Below are 23,907 nucleotides of genomic sequence, written 5' to 3'. Positions count from 1 at the left end.
ATTAACTTACCAAAGTGTTATTTAAAATAGGTCTATATATATGCCGATATGCCTTGGTCAGAAATAAGAACAGAACTGGTGAAATACATCAAATATTTTTTAGGGCCTTCACGAGGGTGGCGAGGATAGTTGACACAACCCGTATGCTAATAAATATGACATTTCCAGTAATAGTACTACTATCTCTCAGAAGACCTGGGCGCGGCAAGCAAGGAATTGAATAGATTGTTCAAATTACTAGACATGTTTGTATGCTTATCAGTTTACAATGTTTATGATGTATTGCAGCACTGTGTGATTTGAATCATAGGTCTCAATGTAATTTCAAATTATAGTGTTATTATTTTTCTTTTTTTATCTCAGAAAGGGATGGGGATGGCTACGCCCCTGTCAAGGATGATTAAAAAATAAATACAGTACATATAACATACTAAACTCAGTCAAACACAGCATAAATAAATGGTATCAGCAATCTGACACATACTTTCTTCTATTATCTAGAAGAAAGTTTATTATGAAGAAGCTGTGAGAGTAAGTACAGGTTTTTTATGTATAAAATTACAAAAGTTGTAATAATTTTTGGACCATAATTTTTACAGCAATGTGGATTTTATTATTTGGATAAGAATTAAGAACCATAGCATACTAAATTTTAGTTTAACAAATCGTTCAAACCGTTATTGTGAAAATCCAATTTTACCGTAATGTTACTGTATTTACCAATTTTAACCATTATAGGCGTTATTTTATGAGAGAATCACCATTGAAAACTTTCAAATCACTGAAAAAACCACCAGGAGATAACATAGATTAGTACCAACATACCAAATTTCATCAAAATCTGACCACAGATGTAATGAAGTACACATCCCCCCCCCCACACACACACAAACACAGACCACTGTTTACGATTTCCTTTTTTATTTGTAAACCCCCTATGAATGAATAGAAAATCAAGTATCGGTATAAAATTGTTTCCAACAAAACCCTACGTTTTCCAGCTATCTGCCATTTGGAATTTTTTACACAACAATTGTTATATTTGATTTGAACGTTTAACGTTATCAGGCGATCTTGATGAAAATTGGCATGTATTTTTAATTAAAGAGACCTATCTCAGAAACACTACAATAACTTGTGTAAAATCATCCAATTTTTTTATGAAATTTTGTATAAACATTTGAACAAACGTTTATTCAAACGAGTTTTCAGGATTGGACCAAAGGAACGGGGTTCGTGGGGGTTTATAGGGTAAAAATTGGATTTTCTCACTTTTTTACCGACAAAACATAAAATCTTGGAATCTCTTTCCAAATCACTTTGAAGAGCTGAAAAAAACTATTTTAGCATGCTAAAGCATTTTTATACATCTAATATTCACCGGGAAAATAAAAAAAAAAACTTTAAACTTAAAATACCCTTGTTATTCTTATGGGGAGTAACATAAGAGTAAAAAAAAAACTTCTGCTATAAATAAACTGTTGTAGTTTGCTTGTTTACGGATATATTTTTATCACATTTTGAGAATTTATTTATTTTGTTCTAAGTTATTAACATTTCAATAAAAAAAACAAAAAAAAAACACACACTTTATAACCTTCCCTGAGGCATAAAACTTAAGTAGGCCTACTCATTAAAATCAATATGATTTAAAGAGAAAATAAATCAATCAATTTTCAGGAATATTTAGTAAGAATCTAACTAAACAATTGGAAATTCGCTTAGTCTACACATCTGCATCAGCAGAGGTATCATATATTTACTATGTTTAAAATCCTAAATACATATTAAAACATTAAAAGATAAAATAAGTTGGGATATTTTATACCACACAGCTCTAGAATATACTAATGATTTTCCCAAGCAAAGCTCGGTCCCCAGGTACTCAGACTAATGGGAGGTTTAGAGTCCAATCTGCACAAGACTAATTGACCATTGATGCTTGATATAACAAGGAAACGCAAAATCAGAGGGTCATTTGTAAAATAAAATAGAATAAAACGTTACAAAGAGATGTTAAAAAATAAATAATATTACTGTACAACAAAACAATTATCAAACTAACGTTATTAAATAGTAACATGCATAGGTACCAGTATAAAATACTTAGTGAGTGAGTGGGCTGATTTACACTTAAAGTCTTATTTGTATTTACAATAGTGTCATCACTTTCACCAACAAAGAAGTTATGTAAACCAAATAAGGGAGCTAAATAAACTAAGGTAATTTACTAATAAACAACATGGTCAAATTATCTAGGCTACAAACTAATTTGATTCGCGCAAACCACCTATTCAGATTAATAGCTTCTCTTTTGATTTGAGAAATGTACATTTTTTTTAGGATATACAGAGTGCGGAAAAATAACCAATCTATTTTCTTCAGCATTCTGTTCAGTGTTTAGCGACAGGTCATCTGAGGGTGGTGGGGTTAGGCTCGTTGGAAAGCATACACACTGCCATTATCTTTAGTCATAGAGCGGTGGTTGCCTGAGCTACGTGTGTTTGTTATCAAGTCGTATTTAAAATGTAATGATTCAGTCATTGCAACTCAGTGGCAGTTTATGCATTCTTTTAATTATGGTGACATCGAGAAGTTCTGTCGCGTAGCACAATCATGCGGTGGGTTACTAACTTTAGAACAAAGGCTTCTGCGTTCAAAATGTAGTGACAGTCCACAGTCAGACCAGACGCCAGACAACTAACATTTGATAGAGTTCGTGCTGCTGTGGAAAACAGACTTTGTAGGCCCGCCTGAAAACAAGCGGTTGCTTTGAACATGTCTGATAGCTCAGTTACACAAATTTTGAGGTTAGATTTTAATTTTCATCCAAAAAGAATAATTTGAATTAATCTGTTTAATTTTGTTGATTATCCAAACAGATAATCGCAATGGAACCGTTCTATGTTGCCCTTAATGAAAGAATGCACGGAACTACAGCTGAGTTGCAATGACCGAATCATTAGTCGTTTTAAACGACTCAGTGACAAACATAGTTAGCTCAGGTGACCACTGTTCTATGACTACAGATAATGGCAGTGTTTAGGCTTTCCAACGGGCCTTTCCACAACACCCTCAGACAACCTGTCGTTGGACAGTGTGCTGCAGAAAATAGATCAGTATTTTGCTGCACCCTGTATTAGTGTTAAAATCTAATCAGGCAAATGGAAACTTTTTTTAATCTGCAGGTTTTCTGAGGCAGAAGCATTTGAATTACAATCCCTAATATTTTAAATGTCACTAATCATATTGTTACTGACATTTAATTGGCACTGCATTTTCCGTCCTCAGTTTTAGATTCTTCTTCTTTTTTATCAACTTGAGTTCGATGAGTTAAAGCTTCTTGATAAGCTTTTCTTACAGCTTTTCTATCTGCTGGTTTACGTGACTCTACAAGCTTGATTTGGTCGAGTTCTGGAGTTACGCCCAATGGTTCCAGTTTGTTTCGTGGTAACCATTGCCTGAAACAAATATCATACATCACGTTTCTGAATCAAATCAAACTTTGTCGTCACATAAGGGTTATTAAATATAATTCTTACAACAGCGAGCAATATTGTCAATATATGGTACCGGGGGCGATCCAACGGCGTGGAACACACGTTCTTTTGCTGACCCTGTTGGGATACGATTCCCTAGAAGGCCACTCTAAAAACATCTTGGGGTACTGTCAGTTAAATCTGTTAGCAAGAGTATGGTGTAAAGTGAGGACAACTAGGACTTCTGGTCATGCTGGTGATGGGCGGATCCAAGAAAATGTCGGTACCGGATCCGGATCTTAAAAAATTCGGATCCAAATACACAATGTCATAAGGGTGGGTTGAAAAAAAAACTTTAAATGAACAGAATGCCAATTTAAATTATACTGTTTAAAATTAAATTGGTAATGTTTAAAGTTTAATATATCTCATATGTAGAATAATCTCCAGTTGAGCCCAAAATCCCTCATTTTTGGGGGACACTAAAAATTTTCAAAATCATAAAATGAAACATTGTGCTAAGTTTGCACGACCACAAAAAGGGTATCTGTGTATATTTTACCATCCTTCGATCTTGAGGTTGGGGAAAAGGGCAGACTTAAAAAGTTAAAAAACAAATAAGAAAGAAAAAACCTGTTGGGAAAAATAAAAAAATCCTAAATGTGCCTGCAAGAGGAAAAATAAAAGTGGTAAGCGACTCTATTTGAGACCTTATACCGGATGTGGTAGTAAAAGTAAAAAAATGTACTCATAGGAAATAATTGAAAGACTCAGAAAAACCATTAAGTAGTTTGGATATAATAAAACTTGCTGCTGATTTAAAGTTGCCTTATTTTAGAGGAGTCTTCCTGTACATAGACACAGATATTCTTCTTGTACACAGACACAGATAGTCTTCTTGTACACAGACACAGATAGTCCTACATGGATACAGACAGCTTTTTGTTAGTAAACAAAAATTGGAAAAATCGGATTCATCAAAAATCGGATCCATCAAAGCAGGATCCAGCCCAAGATCCGTATTTTTTTTATCCGATCGGACGCCAGTTCTAGCTCGGATCCGGCAGATCCGGTAGTCCGATATCCGGATCCGACCATCACTACAATCTAATCTAGGTCATGTTAAACTCAGCCAAGTTCTGATGAAGAGTGACAAGTGTTCCCAGGCAAGTGTCTTAATAGCAGAGCAGGTGGGTATTCTGTGGGTCTTAAACCTGCATGAGTCCTAATCTATAGTCTGGCTACCTCTGTTTATACACATCTTCCCACCTATCCTGCAAAAACGCATAAAATAAAACATGCTCAAGATATTATTGATAGCCATTTAAAAAAGAGGAGAATGTGCTAGAAAAAAAGATTTAGCAAAAATACTCACATTAAACATATACAGGACGAACAACTTTAACTGTGCCAAGATTAGTATCTAAAAAACTGTTAGATGTAGGGACAAATTTTAATGAGGGATTTCACCATTGGCTCGCCATGTCATTTAGCCTAATTAAGATGCAATGTGAACCACCTTTTCCAAAGTTTAACATGTTTTAGTTCCTAAACGAGTAGGCTAAAGAGAAAAAATGTCACAAGTAAAAGTGTTTTTAAAGTTTACTCTACATTAAAATCCATATTTTTAGCCCCTGAGCTGTGATATAACTAAAAAATTGTTTTTACCTTTAGTCTACAGCTCAATAAGTTGTAACTTCCGTTACGGCCGTTTCGGCATTAACATGCCATCATCAGACGTCTTCGGCTGAAGCAGCGTCGTCACAGTAGAAACATATATATATTACATATATATTATATATATATTATTATATTACACATATATATGTTACTTGAAACACAGTGTTCGTGTTATATGTTTCTACTGTGACGACGCTGCTTCAGCCGAAGACGTCCGATGATGGCATGTTAATGCCGAAACGGCCGTAACGGAAGTTACAACTTATTGAGCTGTAGACAAAAGGTAAAAACAATTTTTTAGTTACTCTACATCTAATATTTTCTGAGATGCTAATGGTGGCACAGTTAAGTTGTTCACTCTGTATTTAAACTAGAAAACTTACCAAGTGCGTTTCGTGTCGAAGAACAGGACTAGGTACACAGGCTCTGTATAGTTGTTGGCTAGAGCAAGTACGTCTGCTGGCGGTGAGGGAATTGGCACACCGTTGTGAACATAACCTCGAGGCATTTTAGGGTTTATGATCTGGAATCATAAAAAATATTAATAATAAGAGAAACAAAAATAAAATTTTGGGACTCACTCAAGAGACTAAAGTTTTAAAAAAGAACAAAGCAAATAAAAAGAAAAAAATTGTGATTAACGTGAATTTAAATGAGATATAAGTTTGAATCTAAATGTAATAAATAAATAAATGGTATCAGTCATACTTTCTCCCACTAGCCTGTCAACAACCCTTATAATGGGTAAGTGGGGTTTGATACTCTGTGCCATCAGTACTAATTTCTTCTATGTTGAAATTTGCATTTGTAAATATTTTATTTTACATCCATTCTATTCATTGTTTTCTTTGTTATTATACTATAATTTACAGTCCATTAAAAAGCTCTTTTTATTTTAAAGATCTTATTTTATATTATTCAAATAAACATATTTATTTATCTAACAAGCGGTGAGAGTAACTATGATATTTTATTAGTAAAATCAGAAAACATGCAATAACTTTGAACCGAAATTTTCACAGCTTTGGGGGTTGTACCATTTGGTTTGGAGTTTAAAGGACCATAAGACAAATGTAAATCAAAATAATTTAGGCCGTTCTTGCCGTGAAAATCCAATTTTCCTGGTAACTTATTTTATAGGATTTTATGGGAAAATCAATGTTAAAAATAAAAAAATATACCTGGAGATACCAAAGATTAGTTTACATAGTGAATTTCGTCTAAACTAGACCACAGTTGTAGTCTGTCTACATATATATATATTATGTACATATCGACATAACTGGACAACGGATAGTGTGTCCGTCTACAACCTGTGTTGGTCTGTTTTGATTTTAAGTGTGGCAATCCTAATGATCAAATGTCTTTTGTTGAAGTTTATACTGTCCATATTGTCAATATGTCAATGTTAATATAGGTGTGTTAACAAACATTTTAATGTAAACTCTCAATTTGATTCAGATTTGACAAAGGGTCACTCGACCCCAAACTAGTTATCCAAGGATAACCTAACAGAATAAAGACGCACGAGGTAAATATTTTTTTTTGTCCTAGGACGCTAGGCACGAGCCTGGGATTGTTTTTCACATTACTTCAGGCTAGACCTAGGGGTTGCGGCATCATCACTTGGATAAGATCCATTGGGGACATGGCGGGGATCGAACCCGGGACCTCAGGGACTGAAGTCCCGCGCTCTAACCACTACGCCAGCTCGATCCCCGCACAAGGTATATTAACCTTTACATATTTCAATTCATCAGTGTTGGTGGTACAGTATGAATGTTAAAATTAATAACCTACCAGGGCAGGGTACCAAGGGTATCCTCTACATTTGGCCCACACCAGCTGTAGCTGTTCCAAGGCTTCACTCTCAGCTGGGACGGAGGCCGAGACTACCGACTCGTCAGAGTCACTCTCGTAGCTACTCCCGCTGTCACTGCCGCTGCCACTCGACTCATCACTGGACGAGCAAACTGAGCAGCTCGACTCCCCATCTGAGTGTGATTCTTCATCTGTCTCTCCACGGATGTCTGTTGTGAGAAATAACAGCATTATGCTCTTAGTTGTCATAGTCTTAGAATTCTTTCGGTTTTAATACATTTAAGCCCCGCTATATACATTGTCTTTTCATTCATCTTGGACAGTATCAAAAGATCGGTACTGAGATGGGTCAAAGTGTTAAGGCCATGTGATTCTAAAAGGCCAATTAAAATAAGGGGATTTCTTCCTATTTAATTTATCAAATCAAATATTTTTTTCATAATTAATACACAATATTAAATGAGTAAAACTAAATAATCATTATCTTTAATTTTAAAATGCCTACAATTTATAAGAATATACAAGAAGCACACACTCTGTTACATTTGAATGAAAACTGTAAGAAAATTAAACAAAATCACGTTTTAAGTTTAACGGATTACATTATATTTCACAGATTTCAATACATTTTTGTAAACTCAAACTTTACTTTTATTAAAAATACGAGGGCAATTCATTTTCAGAAATGATTGTCAAAATAATATTTCTACAACTTACCTCCTCCACTGCGATAGACACTGAAGCTGTCCTTTGTTGGTTGTACTGAACTGGACATTGTTACTGTTTCTGTGCTGGAATCCAACAAACCAGAGTTCTGTAGGTGTTTCTTTGGCTGCCTACCTCTTCTTCTTACAGGGGGAGTGCTCCTAAAATGGACAAAACCATGTTACAAGTCTTTGTACCAATTGTTATTTATTTGAGAACACAACAGCACAAATATGAGTATATGTCAGAATTTAATAGACTAGACCTACTTAAAAAAACCAAAAAAAAAAAAAAAAAACAGAGAGATATAGAGTAGGAACATAAACAAGGGTAAATATTTTATAATCATTCTGTATATTATGTATATTTTTTTTATCGTTATGAATACAGTATACTAAATAATCAAATCAAACCAAACTGATAAAATCTGTTAAAATTGTGGAAAACATAGAGCTGCTACTGTCAAATAAAAAAATAAGAAGCTTGCTGCTACCCAGACCTGTTTTTTAGAAACAAAAAAATAGTACAAACTCCCTGATTTGAAAAAATCCAATAGTAAGTTTTATCTTTCCTTCACATGTGGGAAACATTATAAGCTAGTGCTTCAAATTGGTTGCAACTTTGAAGATTTAAGTTTAAAGCGTGTTTCATACATTTTGTTTGGTATATTAATAAAAAAATAGCAACCTCTTTGTGGGACACCCTATATAAGAAATAAAAAGGAAAACATGCTATAAGTCTCAGTTTTAATTGTACTTCTTGTTCCCACAACAGCAATTCTCAAGCCGGGAACCCTTCCGACCACCATGCCCTTCTGATCGAGTTTTAGGACTGACAAATGCTCTATAATTAATAAACCTCCAAACCGACTTATCGTAGTATTTATATTGTGTTACCACACTGAGAAGTTTTAAATAGATGTATAAATCAACTTACTGTCCAGCTGGGTTGGCAAGGTCATCAGTTTTTTGTAGTTTACTTGTAGCAGCAGCAGCTTTGCGAGTGAACAGAACAGCTGTTCTACGATTGACTCCAGATGGACTAGTTGTATTGTGGTTCTCTCCAATTCCCTGTTTGCTAGGGGTTCCGGGACCTTTTATCCCTTCTAGACAAGGAAAAAAAAATTTTAAATTTATACCCTTAACACAAAAATAGCACCCTCAGCTGTTTTTCCTGTAAAAAAACCATTAAACATTTCTTTTACTTCACTTTTACTTATCATAATGTGGTAAAAATTGAATTTTTTACTTGTCCAATTCCAGCTCATTTAGGTAAACATTTAGCTTTTATGCCGCCAGTACACTCTCACCAAGACAAGGCGAGCGGGTGCGAATGCGAGAGTGTATTTAGTTCTCTCGCCCTGACTCGGGTAGTCTTGTGCTTGCCTACTCTCGTGCCTAGACAACCCGCGCTATCCTGAAGTCAGTTTTTTAGCACAAGTCAAAGGACCCGAGACTGCAAGAGGCGCCCCAGTTCACTCTCGATTGGTCAATGCAAAAGTAATTGCAGCAATTTCTACATCCAATTTGGCCACCATTTCAACTGCGAGACAAAAAAAGAGTGAACATGGTTACCTCGCATGCGATCTATGCCGATCTCTCGCCCGAATTACTCGGCAAGCACCTCGGCAAGAGCTCCTAAGCGAACACCTAGGCAAGAGTGTACTGGTAGCATTAGAAATTAGGGATGGGTCAGTTGTTAAAGTTGGTTTTTATCGGTTACTGAGCAATCATTTTGCCCGCGTGGGGCGAACATCATTCTGACACTGCAAGACGCACTTCGATCTCTTACAATTTCGTGCGTGCGCACTCGGCAACTCAGTCAGCGTCCAGTTGTGACAAGAGGAACATCCTCGCGTTGCCCATTTTTTGCAATTTCTACTTAAAATGTGCGTTGCAATTGAAAGTCCCACCAGTTGTGAGGTGCGTTTAGTGATTCGGTTTTTGTTGGCAATAAACTTAAAACCAATAGACATTTATCGCCAAGTGTGTGAAGTTTACAGAAACATGGTAATGAATAAAAGTTCCGAGCGAAAATGGTGCATTAAGTTTAAAAATGGTCGAATTAATCCTCATGAGTCATGACGAAGTGAAAGAACGGACACCCGAGCATTGTGACTGATGGAACTGGTCACAAAAGTAAATGAAAAGGTTCGCCAAACCGCCGATTCACGATAACGGAGTTTTCGCTTTGATTCCCTTAAGTTTCACGGACTTTGTTGTTTGAAATTGTAACACAACAAAGCGAAAGCTCTGTTATCGTGAATTGGCGATTTGGCGAACCTTTTCATTCACTTTTGTGACCAGTTCCATCAGTCACAATGGTCGGGCGTCCGCCTTTGGACAACCGACCCATCACTATTAGAAATTGTCTAACATTTGCAAATCACCTCATTTAACTGATGAGAAATGTTGAAACAGTATACAGGGTGTCCAAAACATTTGGATGGATACATTTGGTCTAATTATGATAGTACTCTAAAATTCAACACAAGTGCATCTTTTGGTCTGGAAGTTGATGTTTTTAAATTTCCAATTCTACAAACATTCACATCTCAACCAGTTTGTAAGATACTAAGCAAAATACTGCATCCATGCAATAGTCAAAAACTTTGGGAGGCTAAAGGGGAGGAGCAAGCTTGTCAGGGGTGTGAAGGGCTCAATTTTGGAGCCAAGCCTAGCCTACAAGCTCGAGTGATTGTATTTCCATTATTATTATGCTAATGACGTGATTTTTGTTTCTACATCAATTATATTGTTTTTATAACCTTTATAATATAGGAGTCGTTTTTATAACCTGTACAGATTTAAAAGTTTTAGAGAAAACTTGTTTTAACTTTGTGACAATATAAGTTATGTGATCTTTGATTGTTTTATCACAGTAAGGTTAAATAGGATTGATTGGAAAGGGCTTATTGCCTTTGAAATATTTGCCTGAGAATTAAAGAGACAAAGAACAGGATAAGCAGGCTTACCTTAAAAATTGTAGGCACCCACTTCACAAAAGCAACACAAAAGAAAACAAACAGGAAAACATTTTGAGGTCACATCACTGGTCTCCAGTGAAGGAACCAGAATCTAGTGACTCTCAATGATGAAAAAGGGGTCAGTGTATAATCATTTAAATTCCCCGCCCAGTTAATCCCTGGATTATTGAGGTTATACTGTACATAAATTATGTAAGTTGCCCTTCCCTGAAGTTAGTACTTAGTTAGTAACCTAGATATATCTGGAATTTGTAGAGGTATCTGTTAAGCTGAAATTGTGAATGAAAAATGCAATTGTGAATAGGCAAAACAATCTTAGGTCGGAAACTGAAAAAAATGATTTAGATCTGAAAAATTGTATTTTTCAAACCTACAATTTTAAATTATCCTTTGTGCTATGTCAATTGTGGCTAAGGCTATAGTTGTTCTCAATTCTTCTAAATTATAGTGAATTCCTCAATTTTTTAAAATTATTGTGAATTATGTGATATCCAATCTTAATTTTTTTTTTAAACAAATGCACTTTTAGATTTGTTTCCCTCAACAATCCTGTCATTTTTTGTTTGTTTTGTATAAAACACCTCTAGAATTGTAGAACTCATCATCCTCCATATTTACCAGACATTCCGATATATTTCTTCATGAAGAGTAAACATTTAACCACTGTATATCCTTGAGTAAGGCTGCATTACATAATCCTTTACTAAATAATTATTAATCTATACAATTTAAATAATTTTCTTTCTCCTTATACTAAAGTGTTGTACTTCTATACTAAATAATTATCAACCTATACAATTTAAATAATTTTGTTTCTCCTTATACTAAAGTGTTGTACTTTTTGTAGTTACTAGAATTTAACATTTTTAGATACACAGAATTTTCCTTCTATGGCTTTCTATTTTGATTGCAGTGATTTTTTTACCTTCACAAAATTAGAAAAATAACAAAACCACTTAAAATTACTGATGATAAAATGGTACTGTACACCAAATCTAGCTTTGAACAAACAACTAAGTCTAATAACGAATATACAATGTTCTTGTGAAGAAAAATATTAACTAACCTCAAATTTTGATATAGAAATCCAAGTCTATAAAAACAATTCCCGTTAGGAATGAAATAAAACAAAAAACTTTTACCAACCTGGAATTTATGACAAAGTTATTAAACCTCATTTACAAGTCTGGTTTTAATACTTCCACAAATTTATTAGCTTAAAATTTTTTTTTAAACAAAATAAAATATAAGTTAACGAATTTGGTGAACACAATCTAATGTATAAACTTGTGACGTGCATTTTAAAATGCCTTAAAATATTGGTATTTTTTCATGAAATAGAACTACTCAAACAGCAACATGGTATAAGATAAAATACTTTTTAAAAAGAGGTATAAAAACATCATATAAAAAACGCACCTTGAACACAAGGTAAATTGAATAGCGTTGGAAATCACATAAAAACACTTAAGCCTATTTAAAACTAGGGTAACTTAGGGACTAAGGGGCTTGAAAGTCACAGTTCATTTTAACATGCTATACCAATCAACCTTTAAATACAAAATTAGTGGTTGTAACAACATATTTGCAACCATTTCAAAATTGAGAAAATAATACTTTTTAGTTTGACGTGTCAATTTTATAAAGATCAAGCAGTGATGGATATGTGCTTTGGTTTATAAATAGATTGAGGACTGATTTGACAAAACCTAAAAGTGAATAGGTGACATGAGCAAAAGTACTAAGGAACTATAATACAAAATAATACATAAAAGGAACATCAACCGATAATTTTAAGAGGGTCTACATTAAAGAGGGTTAGGTCTACTGGATGCATACTGGCTTGTTTACAAATGTTTTTTTTTTTACCATGACAAATGGAATAGGCTGGTATGTGCATTAAGGATACAATTCCCTACTCTAAGACAGACAGAAAAATATCAAGACAGGCAAACAACACCAAATATAGAAACACATTGAAAATTACTTCACATCTGAGAGGTACTGTTGTACGAAGAGTGATATTATTTAATAACTAGCCTGGACCCTACCCAGATAGGGAATAGTCGCTCAAAAAGTTTAAGAATTTGTTAACAAGTATTGAAATGATTAAATTTGTTTGTTACAATTGAAAAGAAATAAATAAACAGTTATTAAAAAAAAATTGAATCCTTACTGTCTTAAGGGTAAGTTTAGCTTCACAATTCAAGAACCTGAAAGTTAATACAATCTTAAATGTTATATTAAATTTAGTACTTTATTTGATTTGTTCAATAGGTTGGTTGAGGTTTAGGAGTAAAGATTATCCTGAAAAATGGATTATTTTTAAATAGGTAAAAAGAGTGGCTAAAGTTTAATACAATAAAAGCAGTGACGGCGATAGCGGGCCTGCGGTGCGGAGGGGCCCGTGAGCCTTGACCGGGATTTTTCGGGATATTTTACCGTGATACGGGCCTGCGATTGTGCGACAGGCTTAGCCACACATTTGTGGCAAAATTAACTGGGGATGTCAATATCACAACATTATTTATATAAGAATAACCATACGTTTTTGATGACGAAAATTTGTTAAAACCAGTAAGAGAACTAGGACAAGTAGTCCTCCGGGTCGCGGGAGATATTAGAGATTGGGCCGTGAACGCTGGAGACGATGATGTTGCTGTCAGATGATGTCATAGGTTTGGTTGCTATCATGGTAGACTATGATAATGTTTCTTCTATGACTGCGGGAAGGAAGTATTCACGATTTTGCCGCTATCATGGAAGACGATGATGACGCCTCGGTGCCTCAGGAGATGCCAAGCCAAAGTGCAAGTTTAGGCGGTAATACATGTGATAATGTTTTTAAAGATGATTGGGAGAGGGGGCCTGGCGAACAAACATGCAGGGGGGGGGGGCCGCGGGCTCTTATCGCCGCCACTGAATAAAAGCAGCATTAACAAGTTGCTTCGTTTTTATTTCTTCATTAATTCTTCAAGTTCATTTTAGAAAGAAGGATACTAAAGATTGACACTTGATTGTTTTGTTAACTGTTCCTGAACTTAATGTTTTAGCAATATAAATTTCTTTTATTTTATTCTTCACAGGTTGATTTTGTAAGTTCCCTAACTCTTGAGACAGCAACCAAACAACATAAACATATTTGAAATAGGCTACTAAGCTCATACTGTGGCAAAACAAACTGGGGATGTCAATATAACCTTAAATAAAAAAAAACATAGCAATGAATGTACAGGAAAACCCCGATTAACCAAAATATAGGGGGTGAGGCTGTTTTGTATAACCTATTTTTTGGTTATTTAACAGTAGAAATTCAAAGGCTATTTCAGTTCAAAGAGCAAAAATACTCTTTTTCTGTAATTTTAATTACTACCATCTTAAAATCTACCTCTGTTCAGAAAACCTATGTCTTCAAATAATCAACAAATGTATTCTGAATCAATTTGTGTCATGGTATGCTCTATTACATTGCGTTAGCCAAGCCGGGCCAACCCACGCCACAACTGACAGTTCCCATAGCTAAGCTAATATTTAGATTTGAATTCTTTAGGGTTTGGTTAACCTGGGTTTCATTTTAACGCTGTTCGGTTAAAAGGGGTTTTACTTTACAAAAAAATATAAAAAAATTAAATAATAATAACAAATCAGCCAATTGAAATAAACAAATTTCACACCTGGGGATAGTTTACCTAACAGGTTATCATATTAAAGCAAAGCCAAGTGGCTGATTCAAATTTTGTTGACCAGGGATTCATGTCTTAGTTCTTAGTTATAGTCTTAGTTTTTTTTCACGTAACCTAGCTAAACTCTATCCCATTATAAATTTTAAAAAACAGGGTTTTAAAATTATATGAAAATTCAAATACAAGCCAGTAAAACTAAACATCGAGGAACCACCAATGACCAAGCACAATTTACATTTCCACTATCTACTTAAATTAGTGGTGATATTAACTAATCATGAACAAAAACTTGATTCGATTACAAATTGACAAGCAAATGCACAATCCACCTTGACAGTTTGTGTAATCAAGATAATGACAAAAGCCATACACACAGTTATAACTGCAGAAAGCACAAACTTGCACAGTTCCTCTAGAATGATTAGTGGTGGGGGGACGTAAGCTACATTATAGCACAGTTTTCCATAAACCATTCCTTACATGATGATGATCTTATCTGACCTTGAACTGTAGATATCATAGACTGAGACCTATCATGTTTCCCTGTTATCGGTTCTTCCACAAAATCATCCCACGTCTTCTTCCTTCTCGGTCTCTTGGCTGAAAACAAATAATTGCTTGATAAATAATGCTCAGTATGGTATGCTTGTAACTGGTCTTGAGAACTATCTTCTGCAATTAGCTGCAGGAGTTATGAATATGTAATACGACAGTGTTTTATTTGTAAAATATTAATTGTAAAAACAATATATATAAAAAATATAACTAACAAACTTTGCCATTTAAATATAAATATGGCATTTTGAGTGCATCTCTACCAACCTGGCATGACAAGGTTGTCGTTGCTCTGTTTCTGATCCACATTCGGGCTAGATTTGTTGGTAGGTTCTTCATCTGACGATTCTCCAGAGTCTGGAGCTTCTCGTTTGCCTGAAACTTAGTTAGTAAAAAAATTATAAGAGCTTTAAGCCAACACACACTCTCGGATATATAAGGTGGTTTTTAAATATACATATAATTTTTACTTTCGGTTAGTATACAATAATTACATTACTAACACATGTTTCTGTTTGGAGTTAAGTAGAAGTACAAATTAATTTGTAATTTGTTAAAATGAACACTTGAAATAATCGTTACAAGTCTTATTTTAACATACAAATGATCTGCAATAACCTAGAAATAGAAAATGAAAACCACAAATTACTAGGTTAGTCACATACCAATTGGCAAACTGCAGAACATAACAATAACAATGGCATTTTCACATGGGTATTTGTATTTGGATATTACCGGTTTACATCACCTTTTGTCATTAGCCTACGATGTTTTTATGTTGACATGATTGTGTCACGTATAGCTCGTGTCAAACTCGAACAAAACATACTTTTATACTTTTTAAACTAGAAAGATCCCACTAATTGTTTTTTTTAATACTTTAGTGTGTTGGTTTGGAATAATTTTAAAAACAATGTATTTAAAGGTTTTCAAGACGAAGAAGTATTGAGCATGTTTGTGTTATTATTTTCTTTAGTAACAGTACCTTATTTGGAGAAAGGTTTGCATGAAAATTTAATTTGATAATTTTGTATACACATTGTATTATTAAAACATCTATTTTACACGTATTTGACTTCCTAATGTGGTACCATAATTCTTAGCTTGAATATCTAAGCAACCTTAGTGTTATCCAAGAGTCTCGGTGACCAAGGTAGTTTCGGTCTCAACAAACTCGATTAATCAAGAGTGTACTGGACTACTAAATTGACTTGGCCTCTACTAGTGAAGATGGGTATGCAGCTCCTTCAAGAGGAGTGGCCTTTGTATGGGCTAACCTTGGAAATTCTAGTAGGGACATGTCATATTACTGTGAGGTCATATTGTTGCTCTAAGCTAGAAACACTTTGAACAACTAAAAAATGAGAAAAGTTTATCAAAGTGTAACTAAGCTAACTGCAAAAATACTAAATAAATTTCACAAGCTAAATTTGCAGGGGGGTAAAATTTGACAAATTGAAATCATACAGGTGTCATTGCACAATCTACTTTCTTTTTTAAAATAGGCCTGGCCAACCTAGATCAGATTAAGATAAAAATCTGCCACCTAACATCTTATTTACTGGGTATTTTCTGTCACCTTTAATTACTAGAAAACACCTCACAATAACTATAGCTCAACAATATTTCACTGGTTTAAAATCATCCGTTACATCAAACATAAGCCATAACCTCGATCGCAGTGTTGATAAGCTGGATGTTTGACAGTAGGTATCTACTTGTGTTTTCCTTTCTTTCGCTTGCTTTTTCACTGGTTAGAAGAACATCAACTAACAGGTGATTTTTATTTTCTGTACCTATTTTTTCTGTTTTAATCAGCTGGTGGCCTACTGTACAAGATTTTTATTGAATGGCAAAATAAAGTATTGATTCATTGATGATAACAAAATGTTGCCATGATTTCTTCAACAATTTCATTAAAGTGGCAAATGACAGACAAATCAATAAATTTAATCAAGTTAAAACCGTTAAAATTAAATCCAGTTTTCCCACTATTATTTTTAAGTACCTAACTCACGTTTGTTGTAATTAGTTTCAGAGGAGGACTTCTTTTTGAGTTTTGCGATCTCTGCATTAACCATCTTGATGCGTCGTGCTCGTGCTGTTCCATGCTTTAGGTTTTGACAACTATCAAGAAGCTGAAGCAATTTGCACATGATCTCGTCTTCTCCCTATAAACAAAAAGGCGTCCCATAAGTTACATTTTAAACATATCAACTGTACTGTTAAACTTCACTGCATAACATAAAATATGTCAAATTTTGCAAGAATATAAATAGACAAAGAAAACAGTTATTACATTCCACTAAAACCCCCACTTTATTAACTACCTTCCCTGTAGCAGCAATCCTAAGGGCTTGTTAAATCTTATGTTATTTGAATACGGAATGAATCAATAAATCTGACATATTTAGGGAAATATTTTAGAGAAAATCCAAACAGACAAATGGTAATTTTGTTTAGTCTACAGGTCTGCTGCAAGGGAGGTATTTTTGAATTAGAGGAATTCCTCTGTAGAAGTACATACATGACCCTGAAACACTAATAAAAAGATAACATACTTTGTGCTGAATACAACATTAGCAAATATTTGCACCACTTTAGAGGGTAAAATATTATAACTTAATAAAACATTCACACAAGTTATCTGTTAGGGTTAGGTTTAGACTTGTAAGTGTTAAGGCATGAAGTCATCGAATAAGGGTTTTTGCCAGGTTCCCCAGGGCACGATAAGTTTTAGTAGGTGCAGAGCAGAACAAAGCTCTCCAGGGTTCAAGCAATATGCATTTATGCTAACTAAAACCACCATAACTATTGTTTGTAATATTTACCATAGTGTTGTTAGGATCTGCCACGGCAGCCAACTGCTTGTCTATCTCTGCAGGTATTGTCTCTTCTACTGGCGTTGATGGCACCTTGATAGGACTGTGGTTCTCTAAAGACAAACCTGATCCTCGGTCTAATCCCATGGCCTCTAGGTCCCGTGCTGCTTGGCGCAACAGGACTCCTCCCTGAAATAAACAATTATTTAGACAGGAAATATTTATCAGCTATCTATTTGGTTTTTGTTTAGTCTTCATTTGATACGTCAAGTAAATATTAGGCTCTAATTAATTACCTAATTAACTAATTAATTACCAACCCATTAACTACCCGCTTACATCCACCGAGTTAGTAGTTTCCTGAAAGCGCTTGGTTAATCAGTTATACCGGCCTACAATAGTGTCTTCTTACACCAGTTCAGAATAAAAGTTTTTGTTTGGCGGAAGCGTCAATTTTCTTTCACTACGTTTTGAATACTGGGACAAAACTAATTGTCCCATATGGGTGGGGCCAGGCTTGAATAGTAGTGGATGAAACAAGGAACACGACGTTGGTCTTATGTTTGTACTTGCTTGCTTGAGTGACGGGAGCTCAATGGAGCCGGACACCTTTCGTAATTATAAGACAATATTAAATGCAAGATAAGAATAAAGGATTTTTGTATCAATTAATTTCAAGTTAGAAGCATTATAATGACCGTTATAAATTTAGTACTAAAAAAAGTATTTTTGTCCAACAATGAAATTTGCAAAAGTAAAGTTGGATATAAAAATTAAAACCACTTGTCAATTTGAACCTATCAAATCAGGCCTGACGGAGTTGAGATAATGTGTAACCTATAGAAATAGCATGTTTGTCAGTGTCATTGTTTTATTGTGTTGGTGGAAAGATACTCGCTTACTGGAGATGAAAATGGCTTTAAACCTATACCATATTTCCAATTTAAATGTATTTGAATGACTTTTAACCATATAATTGTGGTGTACAAACCTGATCCCTCATTTTGAGAGCTGCCCGATAGAACACTGTGTCCTTGCTGTTGTAGGCCAAACAGTTATCAATCATCAGATGAAAATCTGCCTCAAATTCTTCTAAAGAACTGTATTCAAAGTTGTCCACCTAAAAAAAAATTTTAAAAATAGTTGTTTAGCCTCCGGATTACTGTATTATACTTAAAATGGTTTACAATACCTGCATATAGTAATCCTTTGTTGCTGATTTTGGCAACTAGTTTCGGTTCATTAGTGAACCATCTTCAGGCCTCAAGGTGTCAAATAATCACTTCTCACTTCATTTGAAGGTCGTTAATAACAGAGTTCAATAAATAAGACATATACAAAACACGATACTTGGAACGGACACACATTACAAAAAACACGAAAAACACGAAGGGACATTGACAATCGATCGTGACCGGGCTGAGGTAAAGTCTAGACACCTTGATGCCTGAAGATGGTTCACTAATGAACCGAAACTAGTTGCAAAAATCAGCAACAAAGGATTACTATATGCAGGTATTGTAAATCATTTTAAGTAAAAAAAATCTTATAACAGGATCTTTCAAATTCCACTGGCTTGGGTGTTGACCATATCTAACTACCATATAGTATTAGAGTTCTCATTAACAATTACACATCTAAAAAACATAAAGAGGTTTATGATTCTATAAGGGACAAATTGTTTAATTCATAATTTTTAGAATTGTACACTAACTTTATAGAATTTTGCTGTGCATAGTTCATATTCATAGGCTGCCTTGCTCATTAGGAATTTTAAGATAAATGTTTGTAAAAAGACATTGTTCTCAGACTGGAAAAGTTTTAGAATACAGTAAGTTGTGATATAGCTTCTCAGTATGAGTACCAGAAAACAAGTTTTATAGGGATGGCCGGGTCCTGAAACTTGTAGGAATTTTTGGGATAAAAACTATTCCCTATATTCAGCCAGGATAACACTTCATTCAGGATTTCCTCGAAATAGAATTTTTTCCAGCAGTCACAGGAGAAGTTCATGACTTCACCACAATCGCAAGTGAAAATGATGATGTCTCAGTGATGGCGGGAGATAATCGTGAATAAAGATGATGATGATATTTTAGGACTATCTGAAAAACCTTTATGCGCTAAAACTAGTTACTGTTTTAAGTTGTTTTCTTTATTCAGAACATAAAAAACACTTTTAAAATCTCATCATTGTGCTGCATAAGTGGGAGTTGTATGACTGAGAGTCCACTGTTCAATCCCTTTGGGAGTTTTAAAACTCACTAATAATTTTTTTTTTTTTTTGTCCTAGGAGGCAAGGCACGAGCGTGGGTTTGTTTTCCACATTACTTCAGGCTAGACCTAGGGGTTGGGGCATTATCACTTAGATAAAATCCATTGGTGACTTGGCGGGAATCGAACCCAGGACCTCAGGGACTGAAGTCCCGCGCCCTAACCACTACACCAGCTCGCTCCCCAAAAAATAGAAACAGTGGATGTTTTGTAAGTTGTGGTGGTTGCATCTTACCTTCACCCTCATAGTGGAAAGATCCATAGGATGTTTGACGACTTCCCCATAATCGGGGACTTCAGTTTGGTCCACAGGCTCAATGAATATTTCACCAGTGTCTCGTGCGCGGAGTAAATCCAACAACTTTCTCAAAAAGCATTCCAATGGGCAAAGTTTCATCTCCACACATTGAGATTTGCTGCTTGAAAAAATTACAATTAGTAGTGTATGAAACAATACTATTATTACTCCTATATTATTTGTATTCAATTATCATATTTAAAAATCAAAGGAGATATGTATAAGCTGTGAAATAACCCATGGTAATGGATGTGATAAAATGCATTAATCACCGGTTTTTTATTTTATTAAATTTTTAATTATTTTATAAATATGGGTGTAGAAGGCAGCTCAAATGAGGCACAATTTGGAAGTAAAATTTCCACTGATCCAGCACAAGGGTAGGACAAGGCTAACACAAGGAACTTTAACATCTAAGCCATATTTCTTCTAAGGTTGAGTATGTTGATGGAATCACAGGAGCTTAAGTTATAAATCAAATCAAGATAGAAGTTGGTACAGCCTACAGCGCTATCGACTTGCTGCTTTATTAGTTAATATTTTTTTAGTTCATTAGAACATTTTTTTAAAAGACCAATAACCAACCCACACATTTCACGTCCATGGATTATTTTCTAAGGGGACATATAAGTAGACTATAATTTGTATCTTAACCTTTGCCTGAAACCATAAAAAAATTAAATAGAAAAAATAAAATTGACTTTTATATTGTATTGGCGGCCATTAAATTTTGGCACAGAAGCTTGACAATTAATAAATATTTTAATTAATCCATTTTGGACAGTAAAACACGCCACAAATTAATTAAGACTAACAAACCTATCCAACATGCACAAACCTATTACTCAACGTAACACTAGTAAAATCAAAATCCTTACACTTTGACCAATTCATTTTTATATTTCTCCCTTTTGCGCACCAATTCACACAGAAGCCTCGCACGCTCCAGGTCTTGACGCAAACACTGCCAGTATTTAAGTTGGCGATAAAGTTCACTCTGAAAAAACAGTCATGTTTACTAACAAAGTAAAGACAACATAGTTTTCATAGAGAACCCAATTTAATATACATTTAGAGCTAAGTTATCAGTTTTGTTTCTTGCATTGCTTAGTCATATCTTACTATCTGTAATTTATCAACATTATCAAATGTCAAATAGCTTTCTATAATAACAAGAACCCACGATGTTATTATAGTTAATTTCTTATTAATTTTGTTAACACTTCTGTGTATAATGTCTACATTGAACCAGAAATAAATGATGCTGTAAAAAAAAAAAAAAAATAACAAGAAAAAACAAAAACATGAAACGGTACACAGTGAAAGTGAAACACATAAGACACAGAAACACATGGCACGTTAAAAATAAAAAAAAGGCTAGAACCTGTAGTGATAAGATAACAAAAGACGCATGCCCACTACACTGACCATCGTTTTTAGTGTTAAAGAGTCTTTTGTGTTTGACTATGTACTATTTCGTGTTTATTTTTATTTTTCAATTTTGTCATTTTCAGAAAAAGGTTACTACAATAGGATGTTCTTTTACAGCCTTGCTCCATAATAGGAAATACTAAACCTTCCTGTGTTATGCTCTTACATTAAGTTTGAGGTAGTGAAAAGTAATGATCGTGTAGTATTTTGTACCACAGAGTGAGGCGGAACTAGTCTAACACACTAAATATTCTCCCTCCTCAAGTCTAGTAAGAACTCTCTGGGCTACACAGGGGGTCTGGTCAGTGGATCTAATATCTCTGTGCAAACTAAAAAAGGATCTGATTGTAGGAATAAATTTATTTTAATTTCATCTAATTTAACCCACTGTTTCTGACAAATTTTGTATCAAAATGAACATTAGATTTCATTTATACTATCATATTCTTATTTTCTCCAATAAAGTTTGCACAGAGAGAGCTAGAGGTATGACTCACTCACCAGGCTACCTGTGCCCCCCCAGTGAACACACTAGACTCGAGGCATAAGGCTAATAGTGTGGTCGACTGGTTCTACCTCACTCGGCGATGTAAAATACTATAGTATATAGTAGGCCTTTATCTTCAACACTTCCTGCATTTTCAAGTTCAAGTACTTTATTTAGAATGTTTACAATGTATATGCAAGCCGAAACAAAAAATATATGATAAAAACCATGTTAATAAAAACAACATAGTTAAACTTTAACGTGCATATTGGCTATACAATCTTTAAACTAAAAATAACAGCTAACTTTGGGCTCATTGGGAAACTAAAACAGTCAAATGAAGCCACAGCTTAATATTTTGAATGTTTTTGGAAAAAATAGGGGAAATATTGTGGGATATTCAGCATGAGTTTTGAGTTATTTTTGGCACCACAGATATAAAATAATAAACCAGAAATGGAAAAATAAGCCACTTCAGGAAGTTTATGGAAGGACATTTCAGAATATTGTGAGCGATAAGTAGGTTTACACCAGAAATAATGGCTGCTACGTAAAAAAAATCATAAGGTTCATTTAAACAAGTTAAAAACAAAAATAATAATAAATGCCCCTGTGCAGCAAACCTGCCGTCTAAGCGAATTTCCATTTGGATGAATTGATTTTCAATTGATCTATTTAAATAACAGGTTTAACAAGTACCTAGGTTTGCTGCTACAAGGAAATTAGTGTGTTTTTAAGTAAAATAACTATAGCTTCTAAAATGAATATATTTGCCCAGTTTGATCAAAATATATCCATAAACAAGCAAACTACATTTTACAATATTCTCCATAGGAATAAAATGGGAATTTAAATTTACATTTTTTTAGTTTTCTCCATAACAAATAACCAAAATAAAGTATGTAAACAGTGAAAAGGAACTGAACAAAGGAGTATATACACCTAAGTGTAAGCTTCATAAAAATTATAACAGATATAACATTATTATAAATGTATAGTGGATGAAAAACATTATTATAATGGATTAAAAATTATTACAATGTAAAACAAGTATATAACTAACTAAATATATAAATAAATATATATAAGAAAAATAATGTCTACAAAGCACTACATGCAAGTTGAATTCTACAAAGCAAACACTACAGCACACACAAACTGTTTTTATTACACTAATCTACAAGGAGAAAGATGAATTTACTATGTCACTGGTAGCAGTTCGGGTTGACGCAGGTTGTTGACTTCGCGCAAGGTGAGAGCTTTGAAGTCGGCGCAGAAGAGGTACTCCGTTGCGGAACTGCCGCTTCAGCGTCCAATAGGCAATCAGGCGCTGCAGAAACTGACTCTTCTTTGCCAATGTCACCAAAGATCCTATCTCTTGAATCCTAAAACAAGTTTGGTAGAAAATGTGTAAAACACATGATTAAAATTTATAAAAAAAAATCATTTTAAAGCAAAATAAGAAACTTATTTATCAAATGTGTGATGGAAATTTGTACTTCAGGACAGGGCATAATGGTATTCTACAATGTCAGGTTAAAGGTCGGGGAACCCTTTATATTTGTTTCTAAGATAATCCTTGGCAAGGAAATCAAGTTCTTTTAACCCTTTATACAACCAGTTCGATATCACTTCCTCTACTTGACAATGTCCCCCAGACCACGAAATATTGTGTGTTTTATGTGT

At 34.3% G+C, this 23,907-nt stretch overlaps 1 protein-coding gene across 2 annotated transcripts in view; it reads right to left on the bottom strand.

Annotated features, from left to right (window-relative positions):
• Positions 1-1,546: 1,546 nt before the first annotated feature.
• LOC128997895 (peregrin) overlaps positions 1,547-23,907 on the bottom strand; it is a 57,234-nt gene continuing 34,873 nt past the window's right edge. For both annotated transcript variants that reach the window (XM_054423682.1, XM_054423683.1), the window contains 13 exons: positions 23,423-23,606; positions 21,182-21,300; positions 20,241-20,421; positions 18,723-18,851; positions 17,741-17,920; positions 16,927-17,080; positions 15,177-15,290; positions 14,856-14,954; positions 8,622-8,790; positions 7,698-7,846; positions 6,960-7,189; positions 5,543-5,682; positions 1,547-3,461 (listed from right to left, as the gene is read on the bottom strand). In XM_054423682.1, coding sequence (XP_054279657.1) covers positions 3,263-3,461; positions 5,543-5,682; positions 6,960-7,189; positions 7,698-7,846; positions 8,622-8,790; positions 14,856-14,954; positions 15,177-15,290; positions 16,927-17,080; positions 17,741-17,920; positions 18,723-18,851; positions 20,241-20,421; positions 21,182-21,300; positions 23,423-23,606 — 2,047 coding nt within the window. In that variant the 3' untranslated portion in view covers positions 1,547-3,262. The remainder of the gene's footprint in view (positions 3,462-5,542; positions 5,683-6,959; positions 7,190-7,697; positions 7,847-8,621; positions 8,791-14,855; positions 14,955-15,176; positions 15,291-16,926; positions 17,081-17,740; positions 17,921-18,722; positions 18,852-20,240; positions 20,422-21,181; positions 21,301-23,422; positions 23,607-23,907) is intronic.

Source organism: Macrosteles quadrilineatus, unplaced genomic scaffold (genome assembly GCF_028750875.1).
Source record: "Macrosteles quadrilineatus isolate MER2022 unplaced genomic scaffold, UCM_ALF_1.0 Scaffold_7__1_contigs__length_78375512, whole genome shotgun sequence".
In the NCBI taxonomy this organism is placed as follows: Eukaryota; Metazoa; Arthropoda; class Insecta; order Hemiptera; family Cicadellidae; genus Macrosteles; species Macrosteles quadrilineatus.
This window is presented reverse-complemented; position numbering and strand designations above follow the sequence as displayed.